This window comes from Leuciscus leuciscus, assembly GCF_965113295.1.
Source record: "Leuciscus leuciscus genome assembly, chromosome: 6".
NCBI lineage: Eukaryota > Metazoa > Chordata > Actinopteri > Cypriniformes > Leuciscidae > Leuciscus > Leuciscus leuciscus.
The window spans coordinates 18,760,375-18,784,589 of record NC_138730.1 but is presented as its reverse complement, the minus strand read 5'-3'; the positions used below and the strand labels follow the sequence as shown (position 1 = coordinate 18,784,589).

General features: G+C 37.2%; 2 protein-coding genes and 1 long non-coding RNA gene across 3 annotated transcripts; 1 reads left to right on the top strand and 2 right to left on the bottom strand.

The window, feature by feature from the left end:
• Positions 1-64: 64 nt before the first annotated feature.
• Positions 65-20,484, bottom strand: scp2a (sterol carrier protein 2a). The gene is made up of 16 exons (XM_082173798.1): positions 20,308-20,484; positions 18,911-18,965; positions 18,763-18,834; positions 15,515-15,646; positions 15,102-15,166; positions 14,904-15,030; positions 14,756-14,819; positions 14,545-14,631; positions 13,351-13,501; positions 11,786-11,933; positions 11,573-11,680; positions 5,987-6,140; positions 4,821-4,917; positions 4,282-4,411; positions 3,452-3,531; positions 65-800 (listed from the first exon to the last, which is right to left on the bottom strand). The coding sequence occupies exons 1-16, from the start codon at positions 20,356-20,358 to the stop codon at positions 705-707; spliced, it is 1,617 nt and encodes a 538-aa protein (XP_082029924.1). The 5' UTR covers positions 20,359-20,484; the 3' UTR covers positions 65-704.
• On the top strand, positions 12,020-13,258 carry LOC309501699. Its single transcript, XR_014206979.1, has 2 exons — positions 12,020-12,118; positions 12,486-13,258. It is a non-coding gene; the product is annotated as an uncharacterized lncRNA (long non-coding RNA).
• A 358-nt stretch (positions 20,485-20,842) lies between the features above and the next one.
• czib (CXXC motif containing zinc binding protein) lies at positions 20,843-24,014 on the bottom strand. The gene is made up of 8 exons (XM_082173853.1): positions 23,954-24,014; positions 23,785-23,868; positions 23,216-23,272; positions 22,680-22,761; positions 22,480-22,511; positions 22,263-22,340; positions 21,174-21,239; positions 20,843-21,094 (listed from the first exon to the last, which is right to left on the bottom strand). Exons 1-8 carry the CDS (start codon positions 23,957-23,959, stop codon positions 21,017-21,019), a joined length of 483 nt encoding a protein of 160 aa, XP_082029979.1. The 5' UTR covers positions 23,960-24,014; the 3' UTR covers positions 20,843-21,016.
• Between the last annotated feature and the right edge of the window lie 201 nt (positions 24,015-24,215).

The window sequence follows — 24,215 nt, the reverse complement described above, 5'->3', positions numbered from 1 at the left end:
TAATGGATGGACCTGTATTGTATTACATTTTTGTATATTATAAACATAATAAAATGACAGCATGTTTTGAAGTAAATTTAATATTTATTAGAAATGTGTCTTTTTACAAACTTGATTAATATACAATTATACAAAATGCTTTAAAATTGATAAATATACCCAATATACCTTTGCAGTATCAAGGTCTGTTACTCTCTACTTGTATTTTAACTGAATTGACACTGCAAAGTAGATATGAAGGTCCCAAATAAGTCTTTGCAGAATTCCACCTATTAAACTGATATTAGTCAATTAGATGCACATTATAATGCAAGCGATGCTATAAATTATAAAGAGGTAAATCTGCAAGATTCAAATAGTTCTTGTTAGTTCTACCCGAGTTGTACTTTCATCACTCTTGTGGTTGCCAAAGATTATTATGATTTACAACAGCAACATTATCAGTCTTCATCCAAATAAGCTTTACTCATTGTACGGGATCATTTTTGACATGCTTTGCTTATGTCTTTCTGATATGTTACTAACATACAGTATGCTTTCTTGCAGTTACGTTTATGCAATGACCAACAGACTCATTGTTATAGTAGAACATTACACAAAAAAACAATTTTAGCAAACATTATTTTTTAGAAATTAACTATTCTAGCACCTCTCCACACATTTAGATGAATTTGTGCCACTTTTCCAGTTCAAGAGACGTGATTTCACAGTTTGGCTTTTCCAGCTGTCAGCTGAAGGTTTTGAAGTTTCATGGCCATTCCCATATTTCCAGTTATCTTTAGTTTTCCTTGGAAAAATGCCTTTAAATAAAGAGTACAAGATTAACAAATTAGGGTTATTGTACTGCTAAAACTAAAACCATAACAACCAAAACATTTTTGTTACATGAAATAAACGTTAACTTAAAGGTTATACCTAATTTCGATTGTCCACTTCAGACACTCTACAAACTTTAAGTAACTTTGCAACTACATGTCAACTGACTCTCATTAGAGTATTAGACTGCTAGGGTTCGGGTTAGGAGAATAAGTTGTGGATTGGTATGGGTGTGTAAATGTATGTTTTTTTTCTTCAGATCTTCTGATCTATTGGACGAATGAACGCGAACGGAGACACTGTAAAAACAGACGGAGTTCACTATTCCAGAAATCAGGAATAGTGAGAGAACATTGTGCTTGGTACGTTTTTCATCTTCAAACCAAACTTGGGTCTTCAGCCGACAAATTTTATATCCCGTCTGTGTGGCGCGTTTCCCATAATGGTTACGCAATAAGTCAGTAGATGGAGAATAGATGGTCTTTTGTGGCTGTTCGAACACATTCAACCTACACTGTGAAAGCAATCGGGTCGAATGTGTTTTCAACTACCTCTGGAAGTGGTCGAAAGTGGACAAGCTCAAAACGTTTTAGACCCCGTTTACACCTGTCGTCCACTTGTGATCCGATCGACCAAAACGCATCTTAATACCAGGTGTGAACAGAGCCATGGTTAGTCAGCTAGTGCTCAGTGCAACATCTGCCATTTTCATTTGTCAACTAAAACTAAAATTAAAATTAAATAAAACTATAGACATTTTAAAAACCAGTAACACTTTCCAATGTTTCATTTTTATTCACTGTATATATATATATATATAAATATAAAATATTTTATTTGAATATATTATTTAAAATTATTCTCATTATAACAAAAATGAAATGAAAATAAAATAAAAATACGTTTATTTTATCACTGAGAAAAAGTCAGATGAAACGTTGGGGGAGCAATGTCATGATAAGCATGATGGATTTGAGCTCTAAATGGTTCAGCTTTTCTATTTCGGATTAAACTGAAAACGATTCCCTTTATGGAGGATTACCGTAAAAAGAGTGGCTAATTTTTAGATGAAGCTTCTGTCAAACCCTCTGATGCCTGATACAGTTCCACAGATGGACAGACATGATAGAGTCAACACAGATGGGTGTGAATCACAGGGTCCAAACATTTCAAAGGACTTATGAAAACAATCTATTTTACATGCGGAGGAAACATTAGACGCCATTAGCCTAATTTGGAATAGAGTAAAAGATTTCCAGTGTCAACATTTTGTGTCAGGAGGCTTTACTTTGTGTATTTGGTGTATGATTATGTCAAAAGAGATGTTTTGGACACGCAACAGGACATTATTTGAATAAATCTGCAACATAATTATACTGTATGCATGTCATGATAGCTAAAGCCAGGTCAATTCAAAGTCAAAGTGACTCCATGTTAATCTTTTTCCATAGAGATTAGTTCACTTTTATGGACTGCACATTACAGGTTAAAGGTCATCTCTGACATCAGACTAATCAGAAAGGCTACATTAAAGACACAACTTTTGATTAAAAATGAACATTGAATAGGTTTTAAAACTAGATTGATGATCATTTGAAGGATATCTGGATATCAATGATATTTCACTCTATATGCCAGTGTTTTTTGCACCACTTCTCAGCAGTGGATGCTGAATTTACAACCCCACAGCCAAATTTTAAGTCATATTTTAAGTTTGCAGGCCAAATCGAACATAAGCTAAAATAAAAAAAGCACACCGCAAAAATATTGGCAAGAAAATACCTTTCGGGCTGCATACAAAAACATACAGCGCAATCCGATTCACGAACAAATGACTCTTTTTAACTAAAATAAAGTGATCAGTGTAGTCTGATTTACAATGAAATGACTCTCATAAATCAGTTAATTTTAACAAATCAAGTAGCCTGATTCATGAACAAATGACTCTTATGAACCGGTTCTTTTAATGAATCAAAAACATACAGTGCAATCAAAGTAGTCTGATTCATTCACAAATTATTATAAAAAAATATTTTCAAAATGTTCCAAGGTTTAACTATAATTTACAGCATTAGTTGACAGAGAATATCTTTTCCAAATATAAGCAAAATGGACATTATAACCAAATTAATCTGAATAAAATTGAATCAAGAGCTTGTGAATCGGAATCTAATTGAATGAAGATAAAAAACACCCCCAAGATACGACGTTCAGATATGGTTTCGGGTTCATCCTTAAATGTAAGTCTATGGGATTTATTTGGCTCTTTTATCATCCACTAGGCATAAAAACAGATCATTTAGACATAAGTCAGATTATTTAGACGTAAATTGTCAATATTGATGTAACAGATTATAAATGTTGTGTTGGCCGCATGCATTGAGAAGGCTAAATTAGCGGGCCAGACGAATGGTCAGTGTGTCTGTGGGTCATGGATCAAGGTTTAAGAGGGACTAATCCAGGAAGCGCTGGCTCTGTCCCAAGACGCTCATAAACCTTATTTAGCCCTTAAACTACACTGACCAACTGACCACACAACAGCTTATCAGAACAGATTCAATGTTCTTTTTCTTAATGAAAAAAAAAGCGCAAGATTTCAACAGATAACTAAGAATAAAACATCATTAAAACGTACCGTTTGTGGATTCATTCGCCCCGTCATCAAATTAAGCAGATCTGAGTCGGCCATAGAGATGGTGCAGTCAGCCGTCTTACCTGTGTGGAAAGTAAATCAGACTGTTTGGAAAAATAGAGCTCAATCGATCAAATGACTGCTTGGTGTGTAAAGAAAAAGACTATTTAAAAAAAAAAAAAAAAAAAAAAAATGTTTTGCTGCTTCTGGTGTTTTTATTAGAATTTGCATGTCCCAACTAAGATGTCTAGCCCATTTAATAGTTTGTGATCGGTAAGATTTGTTTATGTTTTTGAAAGAAGTCTCTTCTGCTCACCAAGGCTACATTTTTTTGATCAAAAATACAGTAAAAACATGAAATATTATTCAAATCTAAAATAACTGTTTTCTATTGTAATATATTTAAGAACATAATTTATTCCTGTGATGCAAAGCTTCTCCAGTCTTCATTATCACATGATCCTTCAGAAATCATTCTGATATGATGATTTGCTGCTCAAGAAACATTTATTTGTTGAAAAGTTATTTTTGTGAAAACTGTGATGTACAACATCTTTGATAATTGGAAAGTCGAAAAGAACAGCATTTATTTTTTATAAAGAAATCTTTTGTAAAATTATAAATGCCTTAACTCACCCGTGATCAATTTAATCCATCCTTGCTAAATAAAATAAATAAAAAATCTTCCTGACCCTAAACTTTTAAAGTTTGTTTTTATAGAAATTTGAAATTTTATATAAAAAAACGTAATACCAGATGTGAACAGATGTAGGTTTTTTATATAAAATGCATTTTCTGATAGTACAGCAATACACAATGAGGTCTGAACACACCTGCATCGTTGGTCACCGAGCCTTTGCCATTTTTTACGTCCACAACCCATAATGCTTCACTTCCACCTGGACCATCCTTCACTTTGAAGGCAAAAACACCTCCAATTTTCTTTACAAACGCCTCGCCCTCCTGTTAAAAAAAATGACATCATTTAATAATTCTGTAGCAAATTCAGATTGTTTTCAATTTGCTTCAATAGTGAGAAAATAATGTCAGAAATTGGCTGTTAACAAACAACTCATGAATCAAGCTAAATAACAATGTCACAAAAATAACTGAAATTGACTAAATAAAATGACACACGCAGATAGGCAAGAATGAACAATGCCTTGTGGCTCTTTTACTGGAAAGAATGATATTCCTGGAGGATGTCTAAATCACAGCTCAAATTGTTAAATTGTTGTAGAAATAATTTGCACCAGTGTAACACTGTAACACTGTAAGTGAAGTCATTTTTAATCTTACACTGGTACAAATTAGATTTAACAATTTAATTTAAAAGTCTTATTTGCATGGTATAATTGGTGAGATGAATTACCTCGTGTAGCTTCTTCTCGATCTCCTTAAAGACGGTGTGAGCCTTGAAGCCCTCGAGGTCACTGGACGCGCTGGTGGGAACTGCAGCGATCCGAGAGCTGGGAAAGTTTAGATCGCAAGGTCACCACTGCTCATATATGGTGTGCACCAAGTCCAAAAGTCTAGTTCTAATGTATATAAAAGAACTACAGCATTTAACAAAGTGTGATATTTGACAATATTACATGGAGAGAAAAGAAAATCACTTATTGAATACTCTAATAACTGAAAACTTCACATAAATACTCATATAGACTCATATGTACTTATGTAGGAGAAATATAATCTTTTGTACCTTGGATTTTGTACCCACCTTCTGTATGCTTAAACAAACATGTAATAGAGCTGAATCGTACAAGCCTAGACCTTCAAAAGCTAATTGAACTGTTGATTTTTTTTGCTGTAAATTTTCCTATATAAGGCCATGAATACATGATAATGGATAAACTTCAACAAACACTGATATTCTGCAAGTAAACCAAAGGTTTGTATAAACCAAAGATATATACATATATAAATATTACAATTAATAAATGAAATCCTAAATAAAATGTACACTACCACGGATGCATTAAATTGATCAAAAGTGACAGTAAAGACATTTAAGATTTTACTAAATATTTATGTTTCAAATAAATGCTGTTTTTTAAACTTTCTATTCATCAAAGTATTCTTGAAAACAAATATATCATACTTGAACAGATTTCAACATTAGTAATAAAAAGAAATGTTACTTGAACACCAAATGAGCATATTAAAGTGAAGGCACTGAAGACTGGAGTAACGGCTGCTGGAAATTCAGCTTTTTCATCACAGGAATAAATTACGTTTTAAAATAAAATAAAATAGAAAACATTTCTTTTTAATTGTAATAATATTTGACGATATAACAGTTTTACTGTATTTTTGATACAATAAATGCAGCCTTGAGCCTTCTTTCAAAAACATTAAAAAATCTTATCAAACCCAACATTTTTAAATAGTGGTCTATAAATACAAATATAATTTAGGATTTTGGAAAGTAATTAGAAAAACAGAATTATGAATATATAGATCATATGGGCGAGCTGGCTATATCTGGGCCAGATACTCAATGCTTGTTAAAAGACGTGTTAGTTTTGAACATACCTTGTTTCTTGAGGGAAGCCCATCCTGTAGAGAGTGACCACCACTGCTCCACCAAGACCGATGTTGTGCTGCAGGGCGACCTTTGCCCCCGGGACCTGCCGAGGCCCCGCCTCCCCCCTCAGCTGCCAGCACAGCTCTGCACACTGAGCCAGACCTGAGCCGTGAAAACAGGCCAGAGTTCATCCACCGCACACCCGCTCTGTATGTCACAGCCAACTGGCTTCATTGCTCCTTTATTCTGTGACCTGTTCATTTTCTGTCCTCTAATTATTCAATAAATGAAAACACTGCAAAAATGGAATAAAGTGGACCAGGAACTTTCCTGAAGGTCTTAGTCCAAAATGTAATTTAATAAAATCTAGTAAATAAAAATAATAAATAAGTTTAAATGAAAACTCTCTGAAGATTTGTCATCGGCATACAGCTTTGTGTACAAAAACTGTAAAATATATATTTGGAGAATGCAATATATAAAAAAGGTTATAGAAATGTTTGCACTGATCTTGGTTGGGGTGACACCATACTGAATTTCAAACCGCTGAGGGATAGATGTTTTTATAATGGCATGCAAGGTCCTAGATCACATGTCATTAAAAAATAAAAAAAAAATAAAAAAAAATAAAAAAAAAATAATATATATATATATATATTATGGAGTTTTTGTCTACTGAGATTAAAGATGAACAATTGGCATTTTGTTACAAACAGTACATTCAATTGAAAACACTGTATTTCTTTCTCTCACCATGTCGTTTTCATTCCTGATAAAAATGAACTTACTCTGCTACCCTGACTAAGGTCTATTGTTGCAGAGGGAAAATGTTTTTTAACCAGTTAATAACTTTTATCTTTTTTTTTTATAAACTAAAATCACAAATCTTTATGTTAAGTAATTACTTTAAAGTGCCCCTATTATGCGTTTTTGAATATTACCTTCCACGTGTGTAATGCAGCTTTTTGAGAATGTAAAAGGTCTGCAAAGCTCAAAGTGCATTACAAATAAAGTTATTGTCTCCTAAAAGAAAGAATCGATTCTGAACGGCCTGAAACGAGTCGTCAGCAATTCCAGTGTGTTCCGGTCTGTGGTCTTCATTGGCTGCCTGCGAACAACGTCTAACTTTGTCCCGCCCCCAAACACTGAAGTTGTGGCTGATGTAACGGACGTAAGCCAGTAAGAGCTGTGCATGTAAACCTCAAGCCTTGTTCATACTCTCGCCTGACTCCGCTGACTGCGCACGCTCCTCCCCAAAAAACCCGGTAAACCTTGAGATTACTACTTGTGACATTAGAACAAAATATATGGCTTTGATAACATATTAGTATTAGTAAGTAAATTAACGAACAATAACTATAACTATAATATAACTATAACTATAATATTTCACTTAACATTTTTATTTAGTTTCGTGAACATTTTTATTAAACATGGACCTTTATTTTCATTAAAAGGGCTTATTTCTGCTAGTGTAGGCTCAACGTAAGCAACTAATTTAGCGCAAACTGGGTGCCGGTGTGATGAGACGTGCATGCTTGGCTAGATTCGCCTCGAAGTCGTGCATCTTCAGAAGCGGAGCCGCGCTAGCCTGGCTAACGTCAGACCTCGTCTCATTGAGACGTGGTCTGGGAACCACATGTTAATTTTCTCGTATTTGAGGCGTGGTTTACGAATGCCCAGAGCCGTTTATTGGGCGCTACGAATGTCTATCAAATGCGCCTGTACGTACCTCATAGCCAATCGTTTCAATTATACCAGATGACGTATGTAGAGCGACAGAAATTCGACGAGGAAGAAGACGAAATAAACTTGCGTTCTAAACTATTTAGAACACTATCTAAGGCTGCATCGAAAGGTAACTTCGCGTCTGATGCCATGTTGGATCCATAGATATAAACAAACTGCTTCGGTGTGTCGCATAGACGTCGTCATTGTCTTGCTGCTCCCTCCCCGTTCTGTGATTGGTTCCCTTTTTGAGGGGAAAATCTAGTCCATGGTGTCCAGGCTGCCTAGCAGCGTGAATAAAATCGCGCTGCGCCCAAGGCAGCATGGGGAAACCCAGGCTAGAGCCGCGCATAAAGTTGAAAAAAAAAAAGCCGTGCACACCGCCGCCCGAAACGGGGTCTCGCGCAATCAAAGCACACGACCGCCCACACAGCGATGCCGCCATTTTTGCCGCGCATCTTCTCTCTCGTGCGGACGCCCCGATTATAAACCAAGCTTCACACCCCTGGCCTCAAGAGGCGCTGTGGTCTTTAGCATCCTTGTTAGCGCCCACGCAGGACACCCCAGTTCAAATCCCGCTCAGAGCGGGCAGAGTAGGACCGGTTACACTAAAGTCGTGTCCGAAATTTTCGCACGTTAAAAAATAAATACGACCTCACGTTATGTCAGTCACGCTTGCACACGGCCTCCGAAACTTTCGTCCGTCAAAAAAAAATTCAAATCAGGTTTGATTTTCTGCGTTTTTCGCATCCGTAGCAAGCATTTTGAATGGTGTTTTGACAATTCAGAGCCACCGAATCACGAATGCGAAAAAACGCATGTGATAATTTCAGACTCGGTGTGCAAGGGCCTTAAGGCGTGGAAAAGTTTGGTTCGTGTTATCGTCATGCTGCGAAAGCAAATCAATTTTGCATGCATTTCCAAAGGATGAGAACTCGGCTCAAATTGATACGGTAAAACCGACGCCATCGTTACTGTTCATATCACTGTATTTCCAAGCTTCGAGGAGGCTCCATAGCTAAAATTCAGATATGGTAATCGCTATTTCATTTCAGACACGTGCTGTAAAGAGTAGACCAATCACAACAGACAGGGTCAGCAGACCAATCAGAGTAGAGTAAGCTCTTGGTTAGGAGGGGTTTATAGAGACTGAATCTTCGAAAGCACCATTTCAGACTCTTTGAGAAATGAGGACGCATGTAAACCAATTATAGGAGACCTCCAAAACAAAATTAGGAACATAACAGGGGCACTTTAACTAAGAAGTCAAAAAGCTTAACGTAATAACAATGTCTTTCTCTGTGGATTGCAGTGTAGTTCTTTTGGAAGTAGATAATGTTTAATAATAATGACGATGGATAACTTCTAAACTCTATGATCTCACACTGTCAAGCTAGGTCAAGACCCCCTGCAGCGCTGGATGGCCGATGACATGACACCCCACCTTAATCCAACGGGTCCTGACTCGTGAGTTAACGCTCAGGCTGAGCATTTTATCCTGATGGGTTAAACTGCTTGCACTTTTGCTCATTATCCCCTACAGGATAAGGGACTTAGAATAAGACCTTTTCAGTCAGCCAATGCAAGCCTGTGACTCCCAACTCCTCATTGAAAAGGTGAGAGTCAAGAGGATCAGGAAAAACTGTCAAATCACTGTAACTGGACATGGGGCGGATCTAGGAATTATTATAAAAATTATTTATAGGGTGGCAAGGGGGTGGCATTAGTACTATGCATTGTTCCTGTGGATTTATGACCTGACATTCACATTCGTTTCCATGAATATGATAAACTGCTGCATTACCAGAAAGTAATCAGCTGCTGATCGGGATTTCTTATTGATTTCATGAAATTTTTTTGTCGGATGGCAAAATGGTCTATTATAAATGATGAAAGTGGAGCGGGCAGTTGGAGAATTGGCTCACCAAACAATACGCAAACCCAGACATATCTTTCTCAGAGGACCTCTGAATTCTGAATTAGCTGGAAAGCAGTAATTTTCCAATTCAGAAACAAATGGAAAAACAGCCAATTTGTTCATGAATTGGGCTATACTTGTTGTGCTGTGTGTTTTTGAGTCACCAAGAACTAGTTCATAAGAGTCATTTGTTCATCAAGCTCAGCACACAAGGACAACCTTTGGAAAGACATGTATTCTTGGCATTATTTTGCTTACTTTTTTAATGTCATCACATTGAAGCGCCATAATTCTATAATATAATTCTAATTCTATAATTCTAGGGTGGAAATTATTTTCCTTAGGGTGATCCCCGGTAGATCCGCCCCTTGATCGGAGACCACTAAAAAGATGATGAAAAGATTTAGAGGATACATATGTAGGACCAAAGACGAAATCAAGTGAGTTTAACCTTTCCCCCCGGCACTATGTGTGCATGTATGTATGGTTGGATGGTTTAAAGGATGACGTTAAGAAGACAAGCACTAGGAGCAACTCAAGCCAGAAGCAGCAGTGATGTACTGCTTGAATCTAGCATTGATTCACTAGTTAAGAGACGTGACTCCCTCTGCTGGTGGAATGACACAGTCATGGACACTGTCAAGCTCCAGAAAATAGCGATACAAAGAAAATAATGTTTTACCGAAATTGAAAGTGTTTTAGTTAGTCAAAAACTGACAATAACTGTTTTTTTTTTATCAATTAATAAATCACATTTATTTAATAATCACCACTCAAATAAAAACTAAGCTGTAAACATTTAAATTGCACACAAGGCCATTTTTATATCAACTTTTTAATTATAGAATTATGCTTCTACTCCAATTTGTTGTTGAAATATATAACATTTAAACAGTGGCTGAAATACACACTTGTTTTCATGATAGAATTATTTAAACATACATTAAATAATTAACAAGTAAAATATATGGTAATACTTTACAATAAGGTTTCATTAGTTTAAATTAGTTAACTACTTTAGTTAACATGAACTAAGAATGAACAATACATCTACAGCATTTATGTTATGTTATTGATGTTAATTTCAACATTTACTCATAAATTATTAAAATCAAAAGTTGTATTTATTAACATTAGTTAAAAAAAATTAACGACTGCGTTTTTATTAACTAACATTAACAAAGTTTAATAAATACTGTAACAAATGTATTGCTCATTGTTAGTTCATGGTAGTTAATACATTGACTAATATTAACAAATGAGAACTTACTGTAAATTGTTACCGAATATATAATATAGTGCATAGATGAAATCAATATTGTCAATACAGCCCTAGCATTCACACAGTGGACATGTTTACCAGTCGTAGCTTATCCATGTTATGTGCACAAAATAGACACTAACACAGTCAAAATGCGTCATCGGAGAAGCACTAATTAAATGTCAGCGTTTTGGTCAATGATTATTGCACCTCCAAAACAGTTTCGGCCAAAACCGAATATTCGTGTGCAATTGAAGAGTGCGCTCTACTAGCGAAGTGAACGGCTGACGGGACAGGAAAGTCCGTTTTTCCTGAGGTGAGAGACGTCACTGGTAGTTCCTATTGTGCTGGGTTCTCTGAAGTAGTCGTGATTCGCCTCTCATAACGTAATATGCTCTAAACACGCCTCTTAAGCACGCAGAATAATGAAAGTGGACTTTTTTTCGTAATTGCGGGTTTGAACGTTTACGTAATCGTGGCATCCGTAATCGTAATCGCGATTAGAAATTCGATTAATTGTGCAGCCCAAGCATGAACACTGTGCTAAACTTCTCCTTTTGTGTTTCACAGCAGAATCCAATTTAAAAAGATCTGGAGTGACATGATGGTAAGTAAAATGATGTCTAATTGTACATTTTTGTGTGAACTATTCCTTTAATGGCATCAGGTGTGTTAGGTAAACCATACCTGTAGCTCCAAGCGGGTGTCCTTTTGAGATGAGTCCTCCACTGGGGTTTATCACCCACTTGCCACCATATGTATTATCACCCCGATCAATAAGCTCACCAGCTTTCCCTACAAATCAGAAAACAGATCATATCGTCAACACGCTGCTAATCTAAACTTCTGTTTTTAAAAATAGATGCAAGAAAAGTGTGCTTGTGAAGCCGTCCATCTCACCCTCTGGACACAGTCCCAGAGCTTCATACGTGATGAGCTCATTGGCAGAGAAGCAGTCATGCAGCTCGATGACATCAACATCTGAAGCTTTCAGACCGGAGGTCTCAAAGCACTTCTTAGCTGCAAGGTGGGTCATGTCATAGCCAACCTATAATAAAAAAAAAAAACTTACATTAGAAATAAGACAATTCATAGTTGTCTCATGTTCAACGTTACGTCAGAAGTGAACTGACAAATTGGGATCTCGCCTGAGAGCCCAAATCACCTTTAAATGAAGTCAATGAACATTGCAGAGTGAGATCAGTCACGATCGCTGCCTCACGTGTCTGGGCCGTAAGCACGCTGAGGTGGCGTTCCTGGATGAGTCATGTACCCACTGTGGGAAGATGACCATCATGATGCTGAGATCGAGACTCGAGTACCTCGAAAGAGGTGGAGTCCCCTCTGCTATATCCCGCTCTAGTCTCTCTGCCCAGCAGAGAGCTACTTCGGTTAATACACGGGGTCCCATTTGCACACTGTCTGGGGGCCTGGCTAGAGCTCCTCAGCATGTCTCGCTGGCTCACTCGGACAATCAGACTCTCGTACGCTTCACCTCAGTGGTGGACAAAGATGCCCCTGTCCTGGAGATCACAGTCCCACTGGCGAAGGAGGCGATAGAGCCGGTCCTTCCAGTCAACATGACGTAAGGGTTTTACAGCCCTTACTTCATCGTACCCAAGAAAGGCGAAAGGTTACTGCACAAGCTTCCATTCAAGATGTTTACGCGGAAACGCATATTCGAATGCGCTGAACCCCAAAATTGGTTTGCAGCGATCGTGTTTTGTTATCACTCAAAAGTGATTGGGCTCTCAGGCGAGATCCCAATTCATCAGTTTACTTCTGACGTAGCGTCTCCGTTTTCTCCTTCAGGGAACAGGGGTTACATTAGTAACCTAGACGTTTTCACATGACGTCACAACCTTATTGGAACGCCCACCTGGCTGTTTTTACATAGAAAACCATTATAAAGAAAACACTGAACTATTTAGGGCTCTGCTCGCCTATATATAGTGTGCATCATCAATAAGGTGTATACTGAATTTGATCTTTTAATTTCACTGTTTTAGAACATTAGGGCACTTTAAAGGGATATTTCACCCTAAAATGAAAATTCTGTCATCATTTACTCACCCTCATGTTGTTCAAAACCTGTATTAATTTATTTATTGTACTGAACACAAAAGGAGATCTTTATGAATGTCGGAAACCAAACAGTTTCAGTTCCAATTTACTTACATTGTATTTTTTTTGTCCACATAATGTATGTCAACAGAAAGCGAAACATTCATTAAACATTACCAACATTCTTCAAAATATCTTCTTTATATACAGAAGAAAGTCAGTCATACAGGTTTGGACTGACATAAGGGTGAATAAACGATGACCAAATTTTCATTGCGGGGTAGACTATCCTTTTAAGGAAAAACTTAAGTCATGACTTTTAAAGTTGTATTAGTGAAGCTTTAGTTCTGTTTTGGAGGTTGAGTGCTGCTCAACAAGATGCCAGTATCAGCTACTCTTACCATTTTTATACAGCTGTTTTCCTCAAAGGTAGTGGTGAGGTCTGTGATCATTTCCTGAGCTATGATCTCTACAGCCTTATTCTCCAATCCGTTCCTCCTCACAAACTTCTCACTGGCCAACACTGCAGCTCCTGCTCCATCTGACGTCGGGCTACGGGGAAATAAGAGACAATATAAACATCTTACTGTATAACAAGTTACTGTATTGTAGTAATACAATAAAAATATTTTTTTTACATGTAAAATAATAACATTTATGAGTCAGAATAATTACTGCCGTGGAAAGGATTTACAAGCTTTTTTTAAAATAAAACAGAAAATTAGTTTGAACTGGGTTCAGTTCATATATTAAGCTCAACCAACAGCATCTGTGGTATTATATACTGTAGGTTACTACAGAAAAAAAGGCAAAATAGTATGGAGGAGTGACACTTGAATGAAATGGATAAGGATTATGATATCAATTTAATAATTATTTAATAATTTTTCAATGGAAAAAATAAGATATATTCAAAACTTTATTCAACTCATATTTTAAAATGTAGATAAATAAAATGATAAAATAATCAATTAAATCATTATAAATTGAAAAATAGAAATATTTAGTTCAATTATAGTCATTTTAATATGTAGAAACAATAAATAAATAGAATAAAATTTCAAACGTAAAACAATAATATAGTACATTACTATAGAATTTTAAAAGCACATTTTAAATTGTTTTCTAAAAAAGCATTTGATTGTTGTCAAAATGCCAGATGCAAAACCGATCAACCAATTGGAGAAGCAAATCAACTTTTAACTCAATTTTAATAGCCACCACAATGTGCCAAAGGAAAGACAGCCACTGAACAGAAGGAAAGACCAAACTAACTCATTAAATCTGGAACTTTAAACCTTCAATAAAAACCACCAATAAACACACAGACTGCGTATGTCTTGTGTCTATACTGTTGAAACAGCATGTATTTTAAAGCTTTTAGATTCACTTTCATTGAAGTGCTTCACTGTTACCCAGATTTTTGCTTTTTTCAAAGAAAAAGACGAACAGTAGAAATTATTTTTGTGGTAAACACTAACATGCTACAAGTGTTGTCTATTGAGCTTAACTGAGCTTGAATACTGATTATCGCCATGCTTCTGTGGATATTGAAACTTTAGCAACAACCTCAATCGCCACGGCTCTCAACTTACCAACACTGCAAGAGTGTGAGGAACTCAAAGACCTTCCTGGAGTTAATGACCTGCTCCAGACTATATTCATCCTGAAACTGAGAGTATCTGAGAGTGAATGTGGAGGAGAAGAAAGAGAACAGAAGTCTTTTGTTATCTGGGATAAGGTAAGGCATTATTGCATAGAAATAAACAGGTATTTTCTTTATAACAAGCTGTCGTTAAAGCTTACGGATTATTGGTTGAATGCTTGTGGTTCTTCCAAGCGATTTTAGCAAAATGCTCCGGTTTTGTGCCTAGAGATGACAGACAGCTTCTGTTACAAACCAGACTGCAGTTTCCTGGATCAATCTAAAGTCCACATATCACCCACATCTTACCGTACTTCTCCATGTGTTCTCTACCAGCGTTGCCGAACATCTGAGGCGCAGCTGGTGCTGCCGCCATCCCATAACGGTTGATCATCACCTCCATGTGCTTGTCCATAGGGTTGGTTCTGTCCATGTACTGCAAACCCATGAGATGATATGGGACGCTTCATCACTGCTATTATAAAAGAGCTGTGAGCTGTACTGTACCTTTGAGGATAGTGAACCTCTTTCCATCTTCTCAAAGCCCAAGGCAAGAACACAATCAGCCAAACCTAAATCAGCAAGATTTTATGTGGATCAGATAAATGCAGTCTTGATGAGCATAATAGACTTCTAATATTCCAAACTTTTGGCTGGAAGTCTATTGAAATAGAAACAGTGATTTTAAATTCTAACAATATTTCACAATATTACAGTTTCACTGTATTTTTCATCAAATAAATGCAGCTTTGTTGAGTTGAAGACTTTTTCAAAAGCACCAAAGAAAAAATGTGTTTAATATCATAGCATTTGATGTGGTATCAAAATTGACATTATCAACCATGAAATTTCATATTAAAAATAATTATTGAACTCTTAGTATAGTACAGTATAGGCAGGCACTATGATGAACATCTCACCTCCCTGTACGAGCTGACGGGCCATAAACAGCGCTGTGGAGCCGGTAGAGCAGTTATTGTTGACATTAATTATTGGGATCCCTGACAGACCCAGACTGTGATAAATAGCCCTTTGGCCACATGTCGAGTCACCTGGAGAAATACAGAAAACCCACATTAATCCAACACTGATATCAGATAACGTGTAAGGCATTAAAAAGTTAGTTCACCCAAAAATGAAAATTCTGTCATTATTTACTCACCCTCATGTCATTCCAAACCCATAAGACTTTTGTTCATCTTCGGAACACAAATGAAGACTTTTTTGATGAAAACTGAGAGATTTCTGTCCCTCCATTGACAGCTACTCAGCTACCACTTTGACGCGTAAAAAAATTCATAAAGAGATCATAAAACGAATCCATATGAATTGAGCATTTTAGTCCAAATTTAGTCCAAGACATGATCACTGTATATATGATGAACCAATTTAATTTAAGCTTTTATTCACATATAAACATTCATCAACACAACACAAGCTCAAGCATCTTTGCTTGATGTGCAAGAACCAGTGAGGTTCATTCTCGTTACGCAGCACATTTGAGCTTCTGCAAGAACCAATGAGGTTCATTCTTGTGTTACGCAGCACGTTTGAGCTTTTGCAAGAACCAATGAGGTTCATTCTTGTGTTACGCAGCGCATTTGAGCTTCTGCAAGAACCAATGAGATTCATTCTCGTGTTACACAGCGCATTTGAGCTTTTGCAAGAACCAATGAGATTCATTCTCGTGTTACGCAGCACGTTTGAGCTTCTGCAAGAACCAATGAGATTCATTCTCGTGTTACGCAGCACGTTTGAGCTTCTGCAAGAACCAATGAGATTCATTCTCGTGTTACGCAGCGCATTTGAGCTTCTGCAAGAACCAATGAGATTCATTCTCGTGTTACACAGCGCATTTGAGCTTCTGCAAGAACCAATGAGATTCATTCTCGTGTTACACAGCGCATTTGAGCTTTTGCAAGAACCAATGAGGTTCATTCTTGTGTTACGCAGCACGTTTGAGCTTCTGCAAGAACCAATGAGGTTCATTCTCGTGTTACGCAGCGCATTTGAGCTTTTGCAAGAACCAATGAGGTTCATTCTCGTGTTATGCAGCACGTTTGAGCTTCTGCAAGAACCAGTGAGGTTCATTCTCGTGTTATGCAGCGCATTTGAGCTTTTGCAAGAACCAGTGAGGTTCATTCTCGTGTTATGCAGCACGTTTGAGCTTCTGCAAGAACCAGTGAGGTTCATTCTCGTGTTATGCAGCGCATTTGAGCTTCAGCAAGAACCAGTGAGGTTCATTCTCGTGTTACACAGCGCATTTGAGCTTTTGCAAGAACCAATGAGGTTCATTCTCGTGTTATGCAGCACGTTTGAGCTTCAGCAAGAACCAGTGAGGTTCATTCTCGTGTTACACAGCGCATTTGAGCTTTTGCAAGAACCAATGAGGTTCATTCTCGTGTTATGCAGCACGTTTGAGCTTCAGCAAGAACCAGTGAGGTTCATTCTCGTGTTACACAGCGCATTTGAGCTTTTGCAAGAACCAATGAGGTTCATTCTCGTGTTATGCAGCGCATTTGAGCTTTTGCAAGAACCAATGAGGTTCATTCTCGTGTTACACAGCGCATTTGAGCTTTTGCAAGAACCAATGAGGTTCATTCTCGTGTTATGCAGCACGTTTGAGCTTCTGCAAGAACCAATGAGGTTCATTCTCGTGTTACACAGCGCATTTGAGCTTTTGCAAGAACCAATGAGGTTCATTCTCGTGTTATGCAGCACGTTTGAGCTTTTGCAAGAACCAATGAGGTTCATTCTCGTGTTACACAGCGCATTTGAGCTTTTGCAAGAACCAATGAGGTTCATTCTCGTGTTATGCAGCACGTTTGAGCTTCTGCAAGAACCAGTGAGGTTCATTCTCGTGTTATGCAGCGCATTTGAGCTTTTGCAAGAACCAATGAGGTTCATTCTCGTGTTATGCAGCACGTTTGAGCTTCTGCAAGAACCAATGAGGTTCATTCTCGTGTTACGCAGCATGTTTGAGCTTCTGCAAGAACCAGTGAGGTTCATTCTCGTGTTACGCAGCACGTTTGAGCTTCTGCAAGAACCAGTGAGGTTCATTCTCGTGTTACGCAGCACGTTTGAGCTTCTGCAAGAACCAATGAGGTTCATTCTTGTGTTACGCAGCACGTTTGAGCTTCTGCAAGAACCAGTGAGGTTCATTCTCGTGTTACGCAGCATGTTTGAGCTTCTGCAAGAACCAATGAGGTTCATTCTCGTGTTACGCAACACGTTTTGAGTTTCAGCAAGAACCAATGAGGTTCATTCTCGTGTTATGCAACACGTTTCAGCTTCATCAAGAACCAATAAGGTTAATTCTCATGTTAAGCAGCACATTTGAGCTTTTGCAAGAACCAATGAGGTTCATTCTCATGTTACGCAGCACATTTGAGCTTCCGCAAGTCCCAATGATGTTCATTCTTGTGTGTTCCATACAAGCGTGCCGCACAAGCCCTGAAAAGTGAAGCCAAAATGTCTCGATCGCCCCCCGGTGACTGGTCCTAGTATAGGTCATAAGTCCCGCCTCCCCATGTTATTCAACGGGACGTGAGACCAACTAAACAATTAAATTACACTTCAAATATCTTTTTTCCAAAGGTGGTTTCTTTCATTTGCTGTCGTTTTTATCACGCTGATGTGAGTTCAAGTGTCTGTTTCAAAAATAAGTTGGTTTTTAGTTAGTTACGTGATGCGGTGGTGTAACGTCATGATTGACAGCTGTGATTGACAGGTTCTCTGAGCGAAGTAGTCACTGAAGCACCAACGGACATTTTTTTCGGGCTCTTCGGAGGACTGAGGAGATTGTATTTACTTTATTTTAACAAGCCTCTTGTCGTACTGCAATCAATTTTTAAAAAAGTGTGCAGAATCCACTCTCCCTGAGTGCATTCTGCGAGAGTGAGGGCGGAGCTCAAGTTCCAATATGTCAGCGCCATATCGGGACACTGGCGGCTTCAGTTCTCATCAATGGAAGAGAGCGAAGGGGCGTCGTCCATCTTTTTTTACAGTCTATGGTTCCATAATGAACGAAAGTCTTACAGGTTTGGAACAAAACATGAGGGTGAGTAATTAATGGCAGAATTTTCCTTTTTGGGTGAACTATCTCTTTAAAACCATGTTGACGTTATAGAAAAATACAATATCTATTACTGACTTAAAAATGACATACCGTACACGTAGCCTACACATGCTTGCTGGATGGCAGTGTAGTTTATTCCAGCATCCATCAGCGCTCTCTCCCCTGTGCCACAACAGAAATGATTCAAGAACACAAAACATTCAAATTTCTACTGTACAACGAGCTTCATCAACTGCACCTGCTTCTTTGGCCATATCTGGGTAATCGATGTCTCTCGCACCCGGCTTTTCAAACTGAAAAACAGGACAAAAGTATCTTTGAAATATGACACTTTGAAGCTATGTAGGCCTAGTTTAAATAGTTGCCTGGAATTTAAATAGTCAAGTCAAGTCAAGTTTATTTGTATAGCGCTTTTCACAATACAGATTGTATCAAAGCAGCTTCACAGTATTAAATTAAAATAATACAACAAAGTTTGTTTCAAGAGGAATTTATTGATTGATAAAATTAAATTAAATATCCCCAAAATATCCCCAACTGAGCAAGCCAAAGGCAACAGTGGCAAGGAACCGAAAAACTCCATCAAGTGACCTAATGGTGTCCTAAAACTCCATCAGGTGACCTAATGGAGAAAAAAAACCTTGGGAGAACCCAGGCTCAGTCGGGGGCCAGTTCTCCTCTGGCATTTATGAGCTAGAGGCCGGATTGTAGTTTGAACTGTAGGATTATATGAATGCCTGGCTGAAGAGATGCGACTTTAATCTAGTTTTAAACTGGGAGAGCGAGTCTGAGCAACGAACAGTATCAGGAAGACTATTCCAGAGTTTTGGAGTGCATATTCTGTATTATTGGGACAATTCAAACCTAATAAAACGTATTATACTTACTTATTATTAAAAATGTATTATATATTATTATTATTATATTAAACTTATATTATTTATGAAGAGATGTGATATACAAATAATTATGGTTGATTAAATGGGAAAAGTTGCAACAACAAAAAAAAGTACCACCACTGAATTCATACTTCCGCGTCACTAGGGGCCGCAATAATAATAATAATATTTATTCTATCAATGTTACTTTGATACAACGACCGTATGTAACGTTGAGCAGAGCTTTCACATGATTGCGTAAAGCACGTTCATTGTCATTCTGCACAGTAACCCATGACACAATTCAGGGTCATATTTACAGATTACCTTTGCGTTTCTGTGAAAGTCTAAAGGACACTGTAGTGCTACAGTTACTCAACAAACAAAGATCAGAGTCACACACGCGCACAGTGAATCTCTGATAAGAAACTTTGCATAACGTTAAATCTTTTTTTTTTATGGAGATAAAACACTTATTTTGAGCACTAAACCTCCACACTATGTAATATGCATTTAGCAATAAGGCTAGTTACTGTGCAGCTACTAACCAAACACCATGCTAACTGTAATAGTTTAATCAAACATGATATTCGGCGAAAACATAAGATATCAAATACCTTTATACTTTTTTATAAAACTCCAACAGGATTTGCCTGTAACTTTACCACAGTATGATGATCAATCAGTAAGAGCAGCATTACAAAAGCAAACCAGACAATAACAGATCGCTAATATAAGGCCATTCAGATGTGTTTACCTTTGTCATTCCCACCCCGATAACAAAAACCCTGTTTCTTGCTGTAGCCATCTTCAGGTTTGCGTTGTGACAGCTCAACTGGACTTCACTACAGCATGTAGCCTAACTAACAGCAAGCAGCTGGTTAATATGGTTAATACACAGACGTACACACACACACACCAACCACTGGGTGCAGTGTAGCCAGTGTCACACAGATGGCGATCTATCCTCAATGATCAGTCAACTCGATTTTTACGACAAAAAAAGTATTTAAAAAAGACCTGTTGAGGATACTTGATTATCATTTATTGCAATATTAACCTGCTAAAAAACAAACAAACACCTTAAACTCAGCCTAATATGGTTGACTGGTCGTGGCTGGTCTTCCAGCCTGGTCAAAGCTGGGTTCTTCTCCTTTTTTTGGATAATTTTACCAAAAAACTTTCTTTTTTTCTTTTCTTTTAAAAAAAATAGTTTGCTGGCTTGCAAGCCCTGCTATTTATAAAAGGACATGTCAATGTAGTTTCCACATGCATGCTGACAAACAACAACATATAATTCCATACTTTATTATTGTTACACGAACAATATACTGTCCATCTCACGCATACAAAAAGTGTTCTTTTACCAACTACACAACAATCAATCAAGAGTGTGGTGGTGTAGTCAATTTAAATCTTCACTCAGTAACCAGTCAGTTCTTTTTCACTCTGGCCTCTTTATTGTTTCAGCACTTGATGAATTGATGTGTGACCTCGTAGATCCCCACAGACTCACTGGCTTTCTCGTCGTAGTCTGTCCAGTCCTGAAACATGTTAAAAGAGAGTGTTGTGACCTCCTGAATGAACTGAACAAAGGTGTGAAATGACTGAGAGAATTCTTACCTTCTCTTGCAGGTTGATTTCAGGGAACTGAGAGGAGGTTTCCGCTCCGCCAGCAGCAAAACCAGCCTGCAGAGCAACAAGATGAATGTTTATGCATTTTATAAAGCTTCTGAAGATCATTTGACTTATATAATTATGTAGGGTATCATTCAAATGTTTACATGTTTTTGAAAGAAGTCTTTTATGCTCAGCAAGGCTGCATTTATTTGATCAAAATTTAAAAAACTGTAATATTGTGAAATATTATTACAACTTTTCTATTTAAATATATTTTAATATGCAAGTTATTCCTGTGATGGAAAAGCTGAATTTTCAGCATCATTACTCCAGTCTTCATCCAAAAATCATTCTGATATGATGATTTGCTGCTCAAGAAACATTTCTTATTATTATTATTATTATTCTCATTAATGTTGAAAACCTTGATGCATTTTTAATCAGGATTCTTTGATGAATAAAACGATCTAAAGAACAGGATTTATTTCATTTAAAAAAAAATGTTAAACATGTATTTGCTGTCACTTTTAATCAATTTAATGCATCTTTCTGAGTTTTTTTCTTAAATGACCCCAACCTTTTGAGTGGCAATATATACACTGTCTGGCCCAAAAAATAAAATACAAAATAAATGGTGGGTTATGGAAATCAATGTTTGGTCAAGATCTTGTATTGACAATACAAGAGTCCAGCACTCTGTAAAGTCTCCTCCAGCACATCCCAAAGATTTGCAATGAATTTAAGGTCTGGATTCGTGTGTGCCAATTCATATGTGAAAATGATTCTTCATGCTCCCTCCCAACCATTCTTTCACAATTTGAGCCTGATGAATCTTGACATTGTCATCCTGGAATATGGCCATGATGTGTCTTCCTACATGGTTGTTTAAGAAATTAAAAGCTACACACTCCATAAATTTGGGTTAGAAGAACTGTTGCCAAACATATTACAAGCTAGAAACATCATAATGACTGCAAAAATTATCCATTCATTGACTTCTAGTAAGCATTTGCCAATTGAAATCCAAACAGCAACCTTTTTTTTGGTCGGGCAGTGTATATACACACTACTTAAATACTTGGAATATCTCACTTGAGGTTGAAAATCGACTGGTTCCAGGCCTCGACACTCAAACTGCACCATTGTCTTAAACCTTTCACTGTCTTCTACCTACAGGAGAGAAAATAGATATAATTCATGAACATATGCATCTGTAAATATTCATATGCAATTGCATCCTTCACTTGGTACAATGTGGCTTTTGAAGTAACAAACAATCCTCAAAATAAATGTAATCTGCCTTACTTACATTGTAAGGTGTAATTGTGTCCTTCAGGATATCTGGAAACAGGAAGACATCCAGTTAAGTCCAATAAGAGCCATGACCCCATGGCACAACCAAAAATGTAGAAACAACAATAAAGAAGATATTGTGGTGCAACTTGTCTGGAGATTTGGCCCATACGGAAGCAGATTTTCAGCACATTTACTAGCTAGAAGTTAGGTTACCTATTGAGTTTTCCCGAGAACAGAGTTTGCACTTCTGCACCATGCTAGCACTCCCTCGTCCTCCTTTCAGGGGCATGCTGTCCTGAGGGGAGGAAAGGGCTAGCGATCACAATACAGACCTTGACATTTATGTACTTAAGCCATTTATTAAACATTCCACAGCAATTTTTCATACAAAGTCACACAAATGCAAAATTGCGCTTGTATCAGTGAGATTTGGAATGAATAACATCTTATTATCTTATTATTTTTTTAATCCTACAGGTTTGTAACCACATGAGGATGAGTAAATGATGGCAAAAGTTTAATTTTGAGTTAACTATTCCATATTGTCCCTGCATATTATCATTTATCACAGTATCATCACTTTTCTATTATGTTTTATGCATTTTTTCAACAGAAAGAAACTAGAAAAAAATCAATATGTCAATGAATAACTTTCATGATTCAATGCAGTATTCCACAAAATATTGAAAAGGAATATGCAGTTAACATTGTAATTCCCCACATTATATTTCCCACACTTTGCAACTTACCAGTAAGGTGATGTACTGCCATTTATCCGACACCTCACCACAATTCCCACACTTCAGCTGCAAAGACAGGAGTCACTCAAAAATGAAAAAGTTCCAAACCTGTATGAATTTCATTCTTCTTTTCATTTCAGAAGAAATTTAAGACAGTTGATTGGCCCCATTGACTTCCATAGTAAAAAAATTCCATAGCCTACTATGGAAGTCAATTGTTCAACTGTTTGGTTACCGACATTCTTAAAAATATCTTATTTTGTGCACAGCAGAAGAATGAAATTCATACAGGTTTGGAACAAATTTAAGGGTGAGTAAATGATGACAATTAAACATTTTGGGTGAGCTATCCCTTTAAATTACGTCATTATACACACATGGCCACTGAAAACTTCAACACTATTAAGAATTATCAGTATTCATCACATTTACGAATGATTCTAAACATGTAATGGAATTATATATGCTGAAAAGTTAGTTATTTCTCAATTTCCATTAAAACAGTGAGCAACTAAATACACTGTTTGACTGGCAGCCTGTGACACTGCTGCATACTAGCAGCGACATGAACACTTTACCTTTAAATACCAGCGGAAATCATCCCCCTCCGGCCTCACGTTTGTTACATTCTCCAAAGTCGCTTTAAACTGCAACCCAAATTTCTACATGGACAAAAAGAAATAGTTAGAGGAGCAACAATTCACTGGTTTTCTATTAAAGGCAAGTATGCACTGCTTTCACACATACCCCCATATTGAGCCACGCCTCTGTTGCTCTACGTCATCCAACTGCGCAGAAAGACTGCGACAGATGCCACGACAGCTGCTCCGCCTAGCGGACATGTGTGGTATTACATGCATGAAACGATGGAAGAGAGGTGTACAAAGAACCAAAAAGAGTTTAATTTTTATAGTTTTATTATTTTATTCCACCACAACATAGTGGGTTATTCGTCACAACCAGATATAAATAATTTATCTGGTGAATAATTCCTAGAAAAAGAAAATGG

Bases quoted from the DNA above. Each gene is read 5' to 3' on its own strand.
- scp2a (XM_082173798.1), bottom strand. From the start codon at position 20,358: ATGGCTACAGCAAGAAACAGGGTTTTTGTTATCGGGGTGGGAATGACA. The intron at 15,167-15,514 runs GTGAGATGTTCA...TTGCTGATTTAG, and splicing joins CCGTCAGCTCGTACAGGGAG to GTTTGGCTGATTGTGTTCTT. The intron at 801-3,451 runs GTACGTTTTAAT...CTTTATTTAAAG, and splicing joins GGCGAATGAATCCACAAACG to GCATTTTTCCAAGGAAAACT.
- czib (XM_082173853.1), bottom strand. The intron at 22,762-23,215 runs GTAAGTTGCAAA...TCCTCCCCTCAG, and splicing joins GGCAGTACATCACCTTACTG to GACAGCATGCCCCTGAAAGG. The intron at 22,512-22,679 runs GTAACCTAACTT...TCCTGTTTCCAG, and splicing joins TTCTCGGGAAAACTCAATAG to ATATCCTGAAGGACACAATT.